At 36.2% G+C, this 15,714-nt stretch overlaps 1 protein-coding gene and 1 pseudogene across 2 annotated transcripts; one reads left to right on the top strand and one right to left on the bottom strand.

Annotated features, from left to right (window-relative positions):
• Positions 1–262: 262 nt before the first annotated feature.
• On the bottom strand, positions 263–879 carry LOC147555870 (histone H3.2-like; annotated as a pseudogene).
• A 4,390-nt stretch (positions 880–5,269) lies between these two features.
• On the top strand, positions 5,270–15,546 carry LOC147555869 (uncharacterized). 2 transcript variants are annotated; one of them, XM_086663569.1, is made up of 23 exons: positions 5,270–5,671; positions 5,941–6,165; positions 6,457–6,487; positions 6,619–6,803; positions 7,188–7,347; positions 7,757–7,853; positions 8,851–9,020; positions 9,771–9,931; positions 10,282–10,470; positions 10,642–10,731; positions 11,250–11,330; positions 11,672–11,815; positions 12,255–12,337; positions 12,595–12,736; positions 12,829–12,912; positions 13,486–13,647; positions 13,735–13,822; positions 14,098–14,175; positions 14,289–14,352; positions 14,450–14,549; positions 14,648–14,764; positions 14,861–14,917; positions 15,214–15,546. In XM_086663569.1, exons 1-23 carry the CDS (start codon positions 5,567–5,569, stop codon positions 15,361–15,363), a joined length of 2,763 nt encoding a protein of 920 aa, XP_086519695.1. In that variant the 5' UTR covers positions 5,270–5,566; the 3' UTR covers positions 15,364–15,546. The 2 variants fall into 2 exon arrangements, with proteins under 2 accessions (XP_086519695.1, XP_086519696.1); XM_086663570.1 differs by having other exon boundaries at positions 5,670–5,784; positions 5,836–6,165.
• The last annotated feature ends 168 nt before the right edge of the window (positions 15,547–15,714 follow it).

The following is a 15,714-nucleotide window of genomic DNA, read 5'->3' as shown; positions in this document are numbered from 1 at the left end:
AAAAAATTTCCAGCTTAAACGGATTGTCCTTCAAATTATCATTTACTTTCAGAGCTCATATGAATCTTCCTCGAGAGTTGAAGACAGAATTTCAACATTATCTGGGAAAAAGGTAGCAGAAGAATGGTTTGATTCGGCTTTAAGATGAACTTTCAATAACACTAAACTGATAAATTGCTGGGCATTTCCCAAGTTTAGAACTTGAGACAAATTAAGCGACCATAATTGAAAATCATAGAATAGCTGAAAGAACAAACTAGGATTTGATTCAAATAGGTCGATTAAACCAGGTTCAGATCAAACATAACAAAATACCCTTACAAGATAATCCCGTAAACCCCTAAAACCCAATATTAAAACCCTAGAAATTTTATACAAACACCATTAAAACGACACAAATAAACCGTCTTCAAGCACGTTCACCTCTAATACGACGAGCCAATTGAATATCTTTAGGCATGATTGTAACTCTCTTAGCATGAATTGCACACAAATTAGTATCTTCAAACAATCCAACAAGATAAGCTTCAGCAGCTTCTTGAAGAGCAGCAACAGCAGAACTTTGAAACCTAAGATCAGTTTTAAAATCTTGAGCAATCTCACGTACAAGACGTTGAAATGGAAGTTTACGAATCTAAAGCTCAGTACTTTTCTGGTATTTCCTGATTTCTCTTAGGGCTACAGTTCCTGGCCTAAATCTATGAGGTTTTTTCACTCCTCCGGTTGCCGGAGCAGATTTCCGAGCAGCTTTTGTTGCTAATTGCTTCCTTGGAGCCTTTCCTCCGGTTGATTTCCTAGCTGTTTGCTTGGTACGCGCCATTTGGGATCGGAAAAGGTAAATAAAAGTTGCAGGAAAATAGAAGGAAGAGAGAAAGTTGAATCGATGAGTTTGGAGGGAATTTGGGATTGATATTTATAGAGAGTGAAAATTTTGTTTTGGAAGTAGAGATCAGACGGTCTGTTCTTCAACAGAACAGACCAGATTCCGGCGAAGGGAAACCCCCTTCGCCGGAATTTTTAGAGAGAGAGATGAGTGAAAAAAAAAAAAATTTCCTTTTTTTTAAGTATGAAGGTCGCCGGCCGGGAATTTCCGGTCGGCGACCTTCATGAGAGTGCTGATTGGAGAGAGAGAGAGAGGTGAGTGAAAAAAAAAAATTTTTTTTTTTTTTTTAAGTATGAAGGTCGCCGGCCGGAAAATTTTCCGGCCGGCGACCTTCATGAGAGTGCTGATTGGAGAGAGAGAGAGGTGAGTGAAAAAAAAAATGTTTTTTTTTTTAAGTTTGAAGGTCGCCGGCCGGAAAATTTTCCGGCCGGCGACCTTCATGAGAGTGCTGATTTGGAGAGAGAGAGAGAGAGGTGAGTTGGAGAGAGGTGACGTGGAGAGAGATGAGTGGTGGAGAGGGAAGTGAGGTGGAATTTAGGTTTTTGTTTTTCATTTTATTTTGAAAATATATTAATGGGAAGGGTAGTTATGACATTTCCATGAAAATAGGGGGCCATATTTGAATTTACAGAAATTTGGGGGCCATAAAGGAAGCTGGTCACAAAGTAGGGGGCCATATAGGAATTAACTCTACAAGATATTATATACTCCTAGCGGTTAAGAACCAAGTATATATGATATGTTAATGTATAATTGAATTCTTTTACTCAATAATACATACATGTATCCTTATATGACACAAGAAGAAAATTAATTAAATAATTTTAAGATTACATTAAAATCAACTTTTGTATGTAAATAACTAAGCATAATCACACAAACCATATAAACAGTAACCACCCGTCATGCACTTATTGTTGCAACTCCCACAATGTCTCTTATCAAATGATAAGTTCACACATTTCCCACCACAACAGCTCTCTGTGTGCTTGCATTTATTCTTACAAACCCCACAATTCTGTGAATCAATCAACAAATCAACACATTTGTTGTTGCAGCAACTACTTCCTGGGCTTCCTTCTGCTAAACAAACAGCATCATCTTTGTTGCAATGGTATTTATTAGCTCTTGATGGGTTCTCTAATTGAGCCAAGAATCGATTAACCCGCTTAGTTGGAAGCGAAGATGGTATGTCGTTACTCGTCGTTGTTAGGGTATCAGAAGGGGTTGCTTTTACTAAAGATGCTTCTTCTTGTTTCTTGTTGCTTTGTAGAAGTGTGATAGTTATCATGACTATAGCCATTGATGTTAATATAGTGAAGATAATCTTACTGGTGTTCATGGTTGCTGCTTTGAAGAGGAATTGAAGTTAAAGTGAGAGAGAAAGAGAAGGGTTTCGAGAGAGACCGATTGAGAGAGAGGGAGATGGTTATGAAGGAAGTGTGAATTGGATGAGAGATTTATAGGAAAGAAGGAGAAGGAGTTGACGCTAAAAAGAAGGTAAAGGAGTGAAGAATGTGTGTGAAGTGTGATGTAAATAAGTTTTGAGGTGATTTGAGTATGAAGAATTGTGTAAGTAAGGGTTTAACGTGTTAATTAAAGTGGTTGGGTCATATATTATTAGTATTATTATTATGCACCAGAATTTGATGCATTTTATAAGTCAACCTTGTAAGAGAAAAAGGTAAGTCAACCCCATAATGTCATGAGCAGGGACGGATCCAGGATTTTCACTTAGGGGGTGCGGAATTGTGTACTTAAATAAATTTTTTTTTGCAAACACATTAATTAACAAAATATTTGTATTTATTAATTATATTAATACATCAACGATTACAAACGCAATTAACCTTTATGAGAGTTCATATTTTGAAATGTTCGTATAATCGACTCATTGTCAATTTCACAAATTTTTTTTTTCAATAAAGACTACTAAATTATCTTCAGGTTCATCAATTTCGAGCAAGAGGCTTTAGTAGTTTAATGAAATTACCTGAATTTTGTGAAACTTCAGGTTCATCATTTCCGTGAAACACTTCATTTTTCTAATAGATACCGATCAACCTCTATAGTATCATTTAAATGGGCACCGAGCGACCTCTATAGTATCATAATGGGCACCGAGCAACCTGTACGGTATCATTTAAATGGGTGCAGTATGATATTCGAGTTTGGAATGTCCATTTCATGTCGTTTATGGCGAGTTGAAATTTATGGGGTAGATAAAATTGATTATTTTAGAGATGTACTTGAATTTTATAGGAATTTAAGATATAATTTCTATATATAGAAGTTAAAATGGCGAGTACTTCAAATTGCGTGGGGTCTCGAACCAAAAACCCCGAGCTTCCACTCACCCACCATGCAATGCTTTAACCGTTAAGCCAAGCACTATTTAATGTTATGTAACACACAATTATATATATATATATAGATAGATATAAACACATAAATATCAAAAAAAAATATAAAAATATTTAAATTGCTTGTACTGGGAGTCGAACTCAAAGCTCCAAGCATCCAGTCTCCCACCACACTATGCCTTAAACATTAAGCCAAGCACTACTTAATATTTTCAACCAAAGGATTAGATATATAAAGGTATAGACACATAAATATCAAAAAAACATCTAAAATGCTTATACTGGGAGTCGAACTCATGTACTAACGGTGATAGTGACACTAGAAGCTGCAGTTAACCATTGAGCCAGGAACTCATTTGTGTTCAAATGCTAGATAAGAACATATATTACTACATACCTATATACATAAAAAGAATTAGTACTACCAGTTTTTTTTCTCGGGAGGATCCAGGGGGTGCGGCCGCACCCCCTCGCACCCCCATGGATCCGCCCCTGGTCATGAGAAAAGGAAGTCAGCCCGAGAACTGGCTAGAACTGAAACTGGTTATTGTCGTTCCAGTCCTATACTCCTTAGAACAGAAACCAAAATGGGTAAATAAGTTCTGGTTAATGCTAACCTGATTCTATATTCCTATACTCAAGGAGATAGGGGTGGGAAATGGGCTGGCCTGCCCGGATTCGATATCGGGCCCGGGCTCACTTTATTTCGTATAGGTTGGGGTCGAGACGAGTGGCGAATAGGAGTGCATGGTAGTGTAGTCAGGCGGATAGGGAGTGAGGTAAAATGAGAAAGAGTGAAAAGACCATTGCCCACCGCTGTACACGAGACCAATAGGTTTCCTCGGGCCTCGCCTGGGTTAACCAGTCTAGGACATCCTCACATCGCTCGCAAGAGTGTCTGGAGCTTGGGCTATAGGTGAACGCTCAAGCTCAGTAAGTGTCGAGGTCTTTTTGGTGGATTGTGGAGCTTTCGGCAAGAACAAAATCCTATACTTGTGGGTTTGGTCTAAGGTGTCTAAAGCGCAGACAATATCGATAACTGCTAAGGCTTGGGGCGTACACGTGGTATCAGAACAGAGGACGGCTCCTAACCGACGGTGCAGGATTGTGATAGTCCGTCATCGCTCGCGGGAGTGTTCGAGCCTGGGCTATAGGTGTAAGCTCAAGCTTAGTAAATACCGAGACCTTTTAGGTGAGCTTGTGGAGCTTTCGCCAATAACAAACCCGTATCTATGGGATTGGCGTAAGGTGGTAAAAGCGGGGACAATATTGATAATTTCTAAGAATTGGGGCGTCACAAGTAGAGTCCATGTAAAAAAAACTAAAATGGTATTCTTACCCTTCTATTATACAAAATGACATTTTTGCCCTTACGTACCCAAAATGAGATTCTTACTCTTATTTTGTCAAAATAATATGTTTACCTTTGTACATGAAAATGACATTTTTATCCTTCTATACTAACAAAATATTATTTTTATCCTTGTGTGCTAAAAAATAGTATTTTTTTCCTTGTATATTGACAAAAATACATTTTTACCTTCATATGCAAATGACGTTTTTACGGTTAAGTTGGCAAAGTGACTTTTGCCCTTCCACATTAATAAAATGTCATTTTATCGACATAAAAAGGTATGAACGTAATTATGATAACACAAGGTTAAAAATGTCACTAGGAACAATAAAAAGGTAAAAATATTATTTTGACAACATAATGGTAAATAAGTTATTTTATCAACATAAAAGTTTTCATGTTAGCAACATAAGGCAAAAATGTGTAACATGAGGGTACAAGGATCATTTTGACAATATAAAACGTAAAAATGTCAATTTGACAACATAAAGACAGAAGTATCATTTTAGCAAAGGTGGAAATCTTATTTTAACAACATATGAGGTAACTGAGAGCTCTTAATTCTACCCAAATAGTCAAATTCCTAAACTCTGATTATCATTTCCGCATAAATTAGTTTTCAACTAAATAATAAAATTATATAATCTTACGAAATAACAAAAGACAACCAAATGAACGATTCTTATTTTTATGGAATACGTTCTATGTAAGACTTGCAATAAAAAATTCTTTTATTTCTATTGAACTATTTCTTTTGTATCAAACACAACCTAAAATTTGAAGAAAATTAGTTTAAGGGTCAAATTGGAATTGGTCAAAAATTGGTGGTCCCAAGATGAGTTTGTCAAAATGTAGGGTCCAAATAGGAATGACCCAATAGTAAGGAAGAGAAAGGGGAGAACATCTGAAGTGATGAACTCTGAAGACTAGAAAACAGTTTGAGGAAGGAGGAGGAAGATCCATACCATGGAGTTCAGACCTCGGAATTACAGTAAAGAGGAAACCACTTTTTCTCTACCTCGGGTGCCAATAGAAGATCATCCTCTTTCCACTTGCCTTTCCTCAAACCAGGTATCAATCTCTTCTTCTTCTTCTTCTTTCTTTATGATTTTTGGGGACACAATTTTACTTTTCTTGTTTCTATCAATAGACTTTAATCTTATTTGTTCATTCAAATTTTCATAGTTTTACAATGGAGGGATTATTGATGAACATAAACTTATGAAATGATTAAGTTTCTAATGGATTCTTTAGATTACTTGTTGACTGTATTTTCTTATGACTTAAAGGAGTAATAATTTTACCTACTCATGTGAAATTTAATTATTTTTGTGTCATAGGTAGAAATTGCAGCTGTAGAGGGGAAGGTTGATTTTTTCGACCCATTGAGAGGGCCAATTGGAAATGTTGATGATTCTTTTGGGGATGTAGAAATTGTTCCAAGTATTGAAACTACAAGGGTGTTCGCAGTACATGATCGTCAATTGGCGTTGAAAGAATGGGCCACATTCAAGAGATCCTTAGCACAGAGATTTGCAGTATCAAAGATGGTGTCTATTACTTCAGTAAGTTTGGGCTGCTTTTGGTAATTAGGTTCAAAGTTTAAGTATTTCTTAGTAATAAGGTTATGTTTATAGAGAATTCATCCTTTTTTTATTCCATGAAGTTGTTGTTGCTGTGTGTTTGTATATTATTATGAGTGTTGCTACTTCTCTTATGGGCATTCGTTACTCTGAGTGTTGTTCTTTAGAACCCATAACTTGGTTCAGATGATGATCACGTCTTTTTGTAAATTGCAACAATCATGAGATTCTTGGTCGTCGAAGTAACATTTTCTGATTTATCTTCTCTTGCAGATGTCTGATGTAATAGTGAAGGGGGCCAAGGGTATGCACACTCGGAATCCTTTACTTTGCTCGTCACCTTGACCTTATGCCTATACAAAAGAAAAATATTGTTCCTAACACTTCCGGTTTTGCCTAATCACTGAAATTGTCAAAGTTTCTTTTCTCCATCAGTTTATGAGAGATCGGCAACAAACTTGCACATAGACGAATTGGAGGATCCTCAAAAATTTGCTGAGAATGAAGTCAAAGTCATTACACGACAGGAGTACGTTTCAAGGTTGCGTGAGCTTAAAGATGAGATAAGCCGTGCGTGGCAAATTGATGACCGTGTCACTTCTTTAAAATTATCCATCAAGGTGAGGCTTTACACGTACCTATCACAAGTTGTTGTGCCAGTTTATCGTTATAAGTTAAGTTTGTTGGTTGAACTTGGCAAGATGTAGTTAATTCGAATAGTTTCTGGGTGATGGTTGATGGTTAGTGGTTTCCTTTCTACTTTCTCTAAGTGGATGGAAACCTACACGGATTCCTTGTCCTTGAACTATTTTTAACTGCTAACGATAATCGTAGTAGCTCTGTAAATCTTTCTTCAATTCTATTCACATATTATAGGAAGATGGACATTTTAACAGAAAGCTTTATATGAACTTCCATAACACTGTTTCATGTAGAGCTACGGACTTTTTCTTTGATTTAGTATACGTGGAAATGTAAATTGAGTTATTTGATTTTATGTGCAGGTTGCTAAGCTTCTGATGGACACCTCGGTGTCAGAATTTTATCCTACATTATTTATTTTAGTTACGGATGTACTAGATATGCTTGGAGACATGGTATGGGATCGCATTAAAAGGAGAGCTGAATATGCTGATGATGGAACTGCTATCTGCTCCCTGCAAGGTTTATTTCTCTTTTAAGCTTTTAGCATATGGCATGCATATCTTCTCGTGTTTCTATACGATCACAGGCATTAGCATTAGAGACACTTGTAGTGGTTCAATATGGAGTAATAAGTCTCCTACCTATTCGTATGGACGGTATGACAGTTTTCCAACTACAGTTCCTCGGCTAACAAATAAGTACTTGTTAAGTTTGAAATTTGATCTAAGCTTTTCTTCACCTCTTGTCACAAATGGTTTGCTAATGAACATAAAAAAGAAGACTTGGGGTATTCCCTTAAGAAATCTCAGACCCATCAAAAGCACTGAAACTGAAAACCTGTTTGTAGTGTTATTTGACATATTGGTGACAACTGACAAGTGTGTTTCTAAATTTTTATTATCCGTTTGGACTTTTGCCTTTACTACAGATAACTTTGAAGCCAGTGATATCTGCTTTGATGCCAAAGAGACTTGTAATAACTGGTTCTGCAAAATTGGTTCCATCCGCGAGCTTCTACCACGCATGTGAAATTCTATCTCTGTTTTCTCCTCTCTGTATGTTTGTTATGCACTTCATCTTTTTGGTGAAGCTTGTCTACTTTAAACAGTTTGGTGCATACTGGATTACTAATATATCTTGACATGCTTCTATTAAAACTCTTATTTGGCAATACATATCCGTCGAGTGTTTCTGCTCCATCAGACTGGTGGAGATCGTTTACCCAATCATCTATGAACTTTACTGTGAAAACATATTGCTGAATCCTCGTTCTATTTTATTCTTATTGGTAATAGGCTCGTATAGAATTCATCTCCCTAATTTGATTAGCCATCCATATGTTGCAACGAATTTGATAATTCGTTTCAGATATTGATCGTTGCCTTCGCATTGATTGAGACAAGTCGTGTGAGAAGAAATGGTAGATAATGGCTTCATTAGAGAGAATATTATGGTTTTGAGTATGACCATGATTCGGTAGTAGGTTTTCCAGTTCCTTTAATGTGGTGTCGTAGATGACCAATAAGATTTCTTCATACCTGATAAGAGAATGGCATGCTGGCTGTAAACTCTCCCACTGGAAGTTAGACTGGTATTATCGATAAACATGAGTACGTTTATCGTTTTCAAAGGTCTATTTAATGAAATTTTGAGAACTGAAGAATTAACTTTCCAGAAGTCAGTAGCATAATATTTAGGCCTCTTGAAGGTTTTGGAGGTAGAAATTTGAATCACCACTTCTGAACTTCAGTACATTGTGCTTGTTTTGTATTTGGGAACACGATGGAACTTATTAATTAGGAAATTGTGATGTCAGGTGTTTTACACTTATTCTTATGCGTATACAGAAATTTTCTTTTACTATGGATTGTTGATTGCACATGATAAAGGAGAATCTGTTTCTCATCGTTGTTAGTTGGTTGACTCCTCTTTCAAGTGTACCTATGGATGCGACAAAATGGTTTCTGCATTTATTACTAATGTTCTGATTTGGAGTACTCCTTCATTTCTATCATAGATCAGTTATTTGGAGCTGTCACTATTGCAATGCTGGCGTTTTTTGCATGACCAACCTTCGCAGTGTCTCCAACGTCTGGTTATGATGATGAGAGGACTGGCTGATCCACTTGCATCTGCATATTGTCGATTATATATGGCTCGCTGTGCTCAGAAGTTTCATACAGCTGATACAGGTAAGTAATGATTCATGAGTTTGATCATAAAGGGATCTAGGTTCACTGTTCATGTCATTGCGGTCTCGTATCTCATTGCATTTTCACCCTATTTTTGGTCACTGTACTATACATTGTAAAGGCTTGTGTTTTTCATGAGGTTTCTTCTTCCATTGGGTGTGTATAAATGTTTGACCTTGTGTGCTACTCTCCTGCAGAAATGGTAAAACATAAAGGATCAACTATTTCCTTTTCCTATATTTTGGTTTATCATAGACAATTTGTTTGGATATTTTCCTTTTGTATCTAATTCCAAACAGAATTACTCAAAAAAAATTTAGATGCGCAGTAGAACTTCTTAGTTATGGCGTGGACCAAAAACTTGATGCATCTGCTTGAGCTAACAGATAGTACCGATATATGTATCTTGTTTTCCTACAACAGTCTTAAAAGGAGTAACGGACTTTTAGCATTACATAACTGATTTGGTAGCGAAGGAAACTTTAGATTGTGGTGGAGATATTGCGCATTGATGCTCACTTCTTTGAGATTACTTTCTCCTCTGAGGTCTTACTCCCTCGAGAATTCAGTAGTTCATTAGTTCTTATCTATCAAATTAACCTGTTCTACTCTTACGCCTTGTTTTGATGTTTGAGGGTTATCTTTTGTCTCCTTGAAACGTGGAAAATTTTTGTGCTTTCCATGCTTTTACTTCATGCACATACTATCATTATTCGCATTGATATTCCTCTATTCATCAATTTTAAACAGAATATCTCATGACTAGCATTACCGACTTCAAACTTATATTGTCACATATTACTTCGGGAAAAGACCCCATGCCAACAAAGTCTCTGGAAAACAAAAAGTTGCTCATCAGCCTGGTGGAACCTACCATCGAGTGGATTATGAGATGCATATTTAGAGATGAGGTAAAAAATGAAGATATGCGAGAGTCTTATTTCTTATCTTGCGGTATCCATTTGCCAATTATTTTTTCTCCAGTTGATGGTTGAGTTCTGCTCATCTTGGGTATTTCTTCCGAGAATATTTCAGTAAAAATAATAGATGGTCTTTGTTTTAGATTATGACACACACCTTCATGGGCTTTAAATTCTTCGAGTCATCTACATGGTATTAGCAGATTAAAAAAAAGCAGGCACGACCTGCGTAATGTTCTAGTATTTAAGGGTTTCTTTCTTTAGTCGTTGGTTAATATAGCATATGTTGGTGAGATAGTTACTCCTGCGGACTACTGACATTTCAACTATAAAAATTGAAGGTGCAAGCCGATGATATACTTAGGGATCTTGGTTCAGAGAGGAGCTTGTCAAATCTTTCTGGTAATTATCCTTGTACTTCAATTGTGCTTCATCATCTCCTGAAGGAGCTTCCCGCTCAGACTGTTTGCTCTCAGGCCTTAAAGATTGTGCATCTTATCGAGTGCAACAAAGATATTTCCTTTGATCAGGTAGAATCATCTGATCTAATAACGTTTAGCTATATCAAATCTCGACCCTAAACTATTTTTCTAGTAGAGTAGATGTCAATTACTGTTTAGAAATATAAAAAATAGAAAGTAGTCTTGATGAGTTGATGTGACTGCTTCTTTTTAGGCAACTACTGATTTTCCATTGTGCAGTATATGAACTACAGGTTGCTTGGGTTTAAGCTATGTGAAAACAGACCCCGTGTTGATCATGTTGATGTGATACTAAGAAAAGTTATTCAGGTATTCAAATCTCTTCTGTTCCATTTAGGCATAACGGGACTGTTAAAGTGTTCTTTATGTCATAAAGGTCCTTGTTATCAGTGAGGATATCAAAGCACTAGTATTTTTTGGTGAAAAGCTAAATAGACACATAATTTTGTGTTGACCAAAATGTGTTTAGGTCATCACACTTATATTTATGTGATAAAAAGTTTCGTGGGAGTTGAAAACTTCCCCCTATTTTAATGAAATGGAATTTATGATGTATTAAGCTCTAGGTTTCTCCAAGGAGTTGGTTTACTTTTAATTTAGTGCAAGATCGACATGTGTCTATGAGTTTGTTTTTAGGTTGGTCTTGATGAGCTTTTCCTTGTCCTTGCATTATGTTATAAATTATGATTTTCATTACTTTTTGAACTTATTTGTGTTGGTAGGAAAATTTTCTTATGACTTATGCAGAGGTGCTAATTTTCGTTTTGCTATTGATTTGATACCAAGGAATTATATGATAACTTATAAGCATTATTCTTCAATTATAGGTAGCAAGTGGATATGATAACCTTGATCAGTACTTGAAGGTTATGGATGCTTACGTAGATCTTGTTCTTCAGTATGAAATGGTATGCACCAATTGCAGTTAAATTTGGTTACTATGTTTTTGTCCAGACGTGGTGAATGTGGTCAACTTACAATGTTCCTTGGTTTACTTTCTTATCACTGCATAAGTAGGACAACAATACCTCTTCTAGTATATAACTATATATGTTCCTTGTGGGCCAAGCACATTACGATCTTTTCCATCCCAAATTGCACGACCAAATCCACATGTCGCCACGCTTTTCGTGTCTATCAAAAGTGTCACCTGTGGCGCCTGTTAGGTTTAGTAAACTTGAAGCTCATCCATAAAGTTTTCAATTGAGGACTTCTCTTCCGTACTAATTTACTTTTTCCCATGCTTCAGGATAATTATTTACGCATAATATTAGAAGGTATTTCAGCACGAGCATTCAATCAGGTCATTGAAGAAAATGAACTGAGTGGGCTACAGTCCATTTTTACAAAGCTTCTTGCTCATTTCAGTGACTTGGAAGATGCATTTTCCCTGGTAAATTTTTTCTTGGACATTGATAAAAAGTCTTACAAACATCTTTCTGAAGCACTATTTATATGATTATTAGTCTTTTTTTATTTCGTTTTGAGAATTTTGTATGAGTATAGCATGTGAAGATAAAGGTCTAATACCAGTTTCATGTTCTAGTACTTTGTACTACCATACACCCATTACTATCTCACACGAGCTTCTGGCGAAAATAAATGAAGTCCGTGGTTAACTTTGGACTACGTAGTTTGCTTGTATAACAGATATTGACTTTGCAATAGTGTTACCAAGAGATGGGTTTCTGCTAAAATCCCTAAATAGATTAGCATATAGCTTCTACTAATTTATGCGCATTCCGCTATTAGCGTTATGTTCTACGCGATATCATTTTGTACTAAGAAATTTGTTGATATAATTGGATATGATTCTATTGATCATTTTGTAGGATCACTTTGTTGAGATCTTAGATGTGATGTATGGTAGCTCAAGAGTTGCCGTCAATATGTATATCCTTGATAAAGCTACTAAGTAAGTTCCTTTGTATTGTTACGTCTTTTTAAATTACGAGTTTAGCTATCTGATTGTTGACTATGTTTCGGGCTAAAACCTTTTAGACTCGTCTTTTGTGCTCATATGTGCATTAAAGTTGAATGATATGAATGGAAAGCTAGCTTCCATTAAAGCCTATTTGTTTCCAATCTGATAGTGTTTATGTGTACATATATAAATGATACATGTCAGTTGTAGAGAACAACGTCAATTATATTTTAATTTTAATTTGACAGGAGTGGTTGTATTCGTGATCCAACAACAGTGCAGTTGCTTTTTGAAATTTCTCAGTCACTGCATGACAGTTTAGAATTCTCAGACACCAAAGATGATGTGCATCAACAGCCAGCCCGTCTTATTTCTCGTTTTGTCCAGATGGTATGTTCTAACAAGGTTGCACGTCACTTTGGTCACATGATAAGTTATAACTACCTGTTCTTATGACTGACACTATTCGGGTCTTCGCATAGGTTGACTACGGAACTGCATTTGAACGCCATTTAGAGTTTTTAGTGGAAAGTCGTGGAGCTTTTGGTAGAATTAATGAGCTTAAGGTATGTCCATCTCGCAACTGGAATACTGGATAAGTTAGTTGAGCTTATTTTTCTGAACCCATTTGATTTTCTGTCGCCTAGCCTCCTTTTTCTCTTGGAGTAAGTTTTATGCAACATTTCATCTCATTCAACATTTCAACCTCACAACCACAAAATAGGTTAGCAATGCACCAAATTCTGGACCATATACCTGATCATGTTTCTGTAGTCTTGCCCAAGTCTAAAACACGGTTGGAGGTAAGTACAATAAAGTTGGAAATCTACGAAGAGAGAATCAACATAAGATTTAGTTGAACAGTATAATTTTGGTCAATTTGGTGAAGGTAGATGAGGCAGCAGCTTGATCAACTCCATTGTGAACTTACCTTGACCTGACCAACATGGTATCAAATGTCAACATGCTACTACAATTCTTTTCCAAGTTTTATGATATGTCCGAGTTTTACCATTGTTTTTTCAAGTGCACTCAGTGAATGAGCTTTAACGCTTCTTGTTGCATATGATTCTTATTTTCATTCTGTTACTAACCTACTACATAGAATTTCTCATCAAGTTTCATTTATCCACTTGTAGGAAACTCTTGTACACATGAGCAACAACTTAGCAATTAAAGCTATTAAAGATTCAAATAAACTTAGTACCTTCGTAAAATCTTGTATAGCATTTGGTGAAGTTACAATACCGGCAGTATCAACGAGCATGAAACAGATAAATCTTTATCTTGAGACAGCGGAGGTGATGTTTTCTCCATTCTTCTGTTTTAGTCTAAAAGTGAGGAAGTTCATCTTTGAACCTTAACAATATTTGTTTCCACAATATCAGGTTGCTCTTCAGGGTGGCTTACTTTCTCACACAGATGGACTTATTGATTCAATTATCAGCTGTTTGCAGAATTTAGACCTAAATGATGGTTAGATTCGTTATTTATAAGAAAAATACTCTGGTGATATAATTAGTTTCATATAATTAAATAGAAAATGAGAGAAAGGAAAGGAAAATAGATCTGGTTCGAATAATCGACTGTTATGTTCTATATGTGACCTTTCTTGTTGCCATACCATGAGACCATGGCTAAGGCCTTGCATGATTGATTATCATTATTATTACCTCTGTCCTCTATCATGTTACTGCAGAAACGGTTATCAGAATTTACTCATCTAATAAATAGGTTTTTTGGGCATCTAGGGCTGCAAACACAAGTTGACGCAGATGGGATTCTCTCCTTGATAAGGAAATTATGCAGCCTCTTGGTCATAGTCCCAGGTTATCCCAATACTTCACGGTTTCAATTTTGACATCCATTTCAAAACCGTATTGCGACATCTCTCAGGTTACATCTTTTCCAGATTTCTTAACACAGATCTCTTCATCTGCAGGAAATGTCGAAGGAGTTGCTACCATTCCAAAGAGCATTCTATCACTCATTGATTCTAAACCGTGGTAATCTATCTGATACATGTTAAGTATAATTGAATATTGACCATGTAACTTTTTTTTTGGTTTTCTTCTGTATGATGATTGTATTATATGTGTGCAGGATAACACCAAAGTTGAGAATAAGAGCTTTATGCGCAATTGTTTCTTTATCTTCAACACTTTCTCAAAATAAGTTCCCATACAATTCGATCAATAGTGAGGTGCTATAAAGTGTCCAACTGTATCCCAAGTTCATTAGTTCCTTATGTCTTGTGGTGGAGATTATGTTCTCTCATTGTTTGTTTCCGAACCTATTCAGGTTATGACTAATGACATACTATTCTTTGGAGATCCGTCTTACCACCAAGAATTGGCGTCTGTCTCTGAGTCGGTTATCAGGAACTTGGTTAGTAGTGTTCAACAAGAACCGCATCGGGTAAGCATCTTAATCATATATAACACTTCTTAAGAATAAATGCAGTTAAAAGTAGTCGCCATTTTAAATCCGAATTATTCATAATGCCGCATGTAGGTCACTCGAGGAAATATAGCCCTTGAAGCTTGCAACTGTATCATGTCATCTTTCAAGGTACATTTCATGTAAAAAGATGTTGTATTTATTTTCCTAGTGGATGATACATTTCGACCACTCCCAAACTATTCTGTCCGAGTGACTTGGATTGGTTGAGTCCAAAACTTAGTGAGACACTCGATTTTGGGATAACTCAGGGGCTGGTTTGGTGATTTGGTCTCAGCTCAAGGCTAACTTTGATGCCCTGAGTTACACATAAACTCGTAAATATCACTAAGAGAAGACTCGTATCTTGTTCTTTCTTCGTTCTTGCAAGTATACCTGTATTTATCTTGGATCATTATCTCTGTTAGGCATGTGAGGAACTATCATCAATCTGCAACGAACTGATTGACATAGCTCGGTCATGCTTGAATGGAAGGGACAAGTACCTGCTGTCCACTGTGAACTTGACGGGAAAACTCTTCACTCGTTCAACAAATGCATCTGCAATTACAGTATAACATCTAGATTTACAGGTAATGTGTATTTTAAAGTATCAAAGATTGTTAGTCTGTCAATAAAACGAAATTATCTGTTTGAGATTCACCTGTAATAGTTCAACTACAATCCTCATAATGAATTCATGTCTTGTAAAATCACCCGGACGAAGTAATTATTTATTTATTTATTTATTCTGATAAAAATCAGCTCTCGGAACATCTTTACCTCGACTTGTAAACTTGGTTGTTTATTAAAACCTTGATAGGAAAAACAATAAGACGAAGAAAAAAGAGTATATTGACATCGAGAATAAATATGCTTCTCCTGATCTGAACTCGAGTCTGAGATCATTCTTAATGATGATTAACCAC

The sequence above is a fragment of the Eschscholzia californica genome, unplaced genomic scaffold, assembly GCF_041429995.1.
Source record: "Eschscholzia californica isolate CP2 unplaced genomic scaffold, dmEscCali1.0.p SCAF_2, whole genome shotgun sequence".
Taxonomy (NCBI): Eukaryota; Viridiplantae; Streptophyta; class Magnoliopsida; order Ranunculales; family Papaveraceae; genus Eschscholzia; species Eschscholzia californica.
The sequence above is the reverse complement of the archived record's forward strand: the minus strand, read 5'-3'. Positions and strand labels throughout refer to the sequence as shown.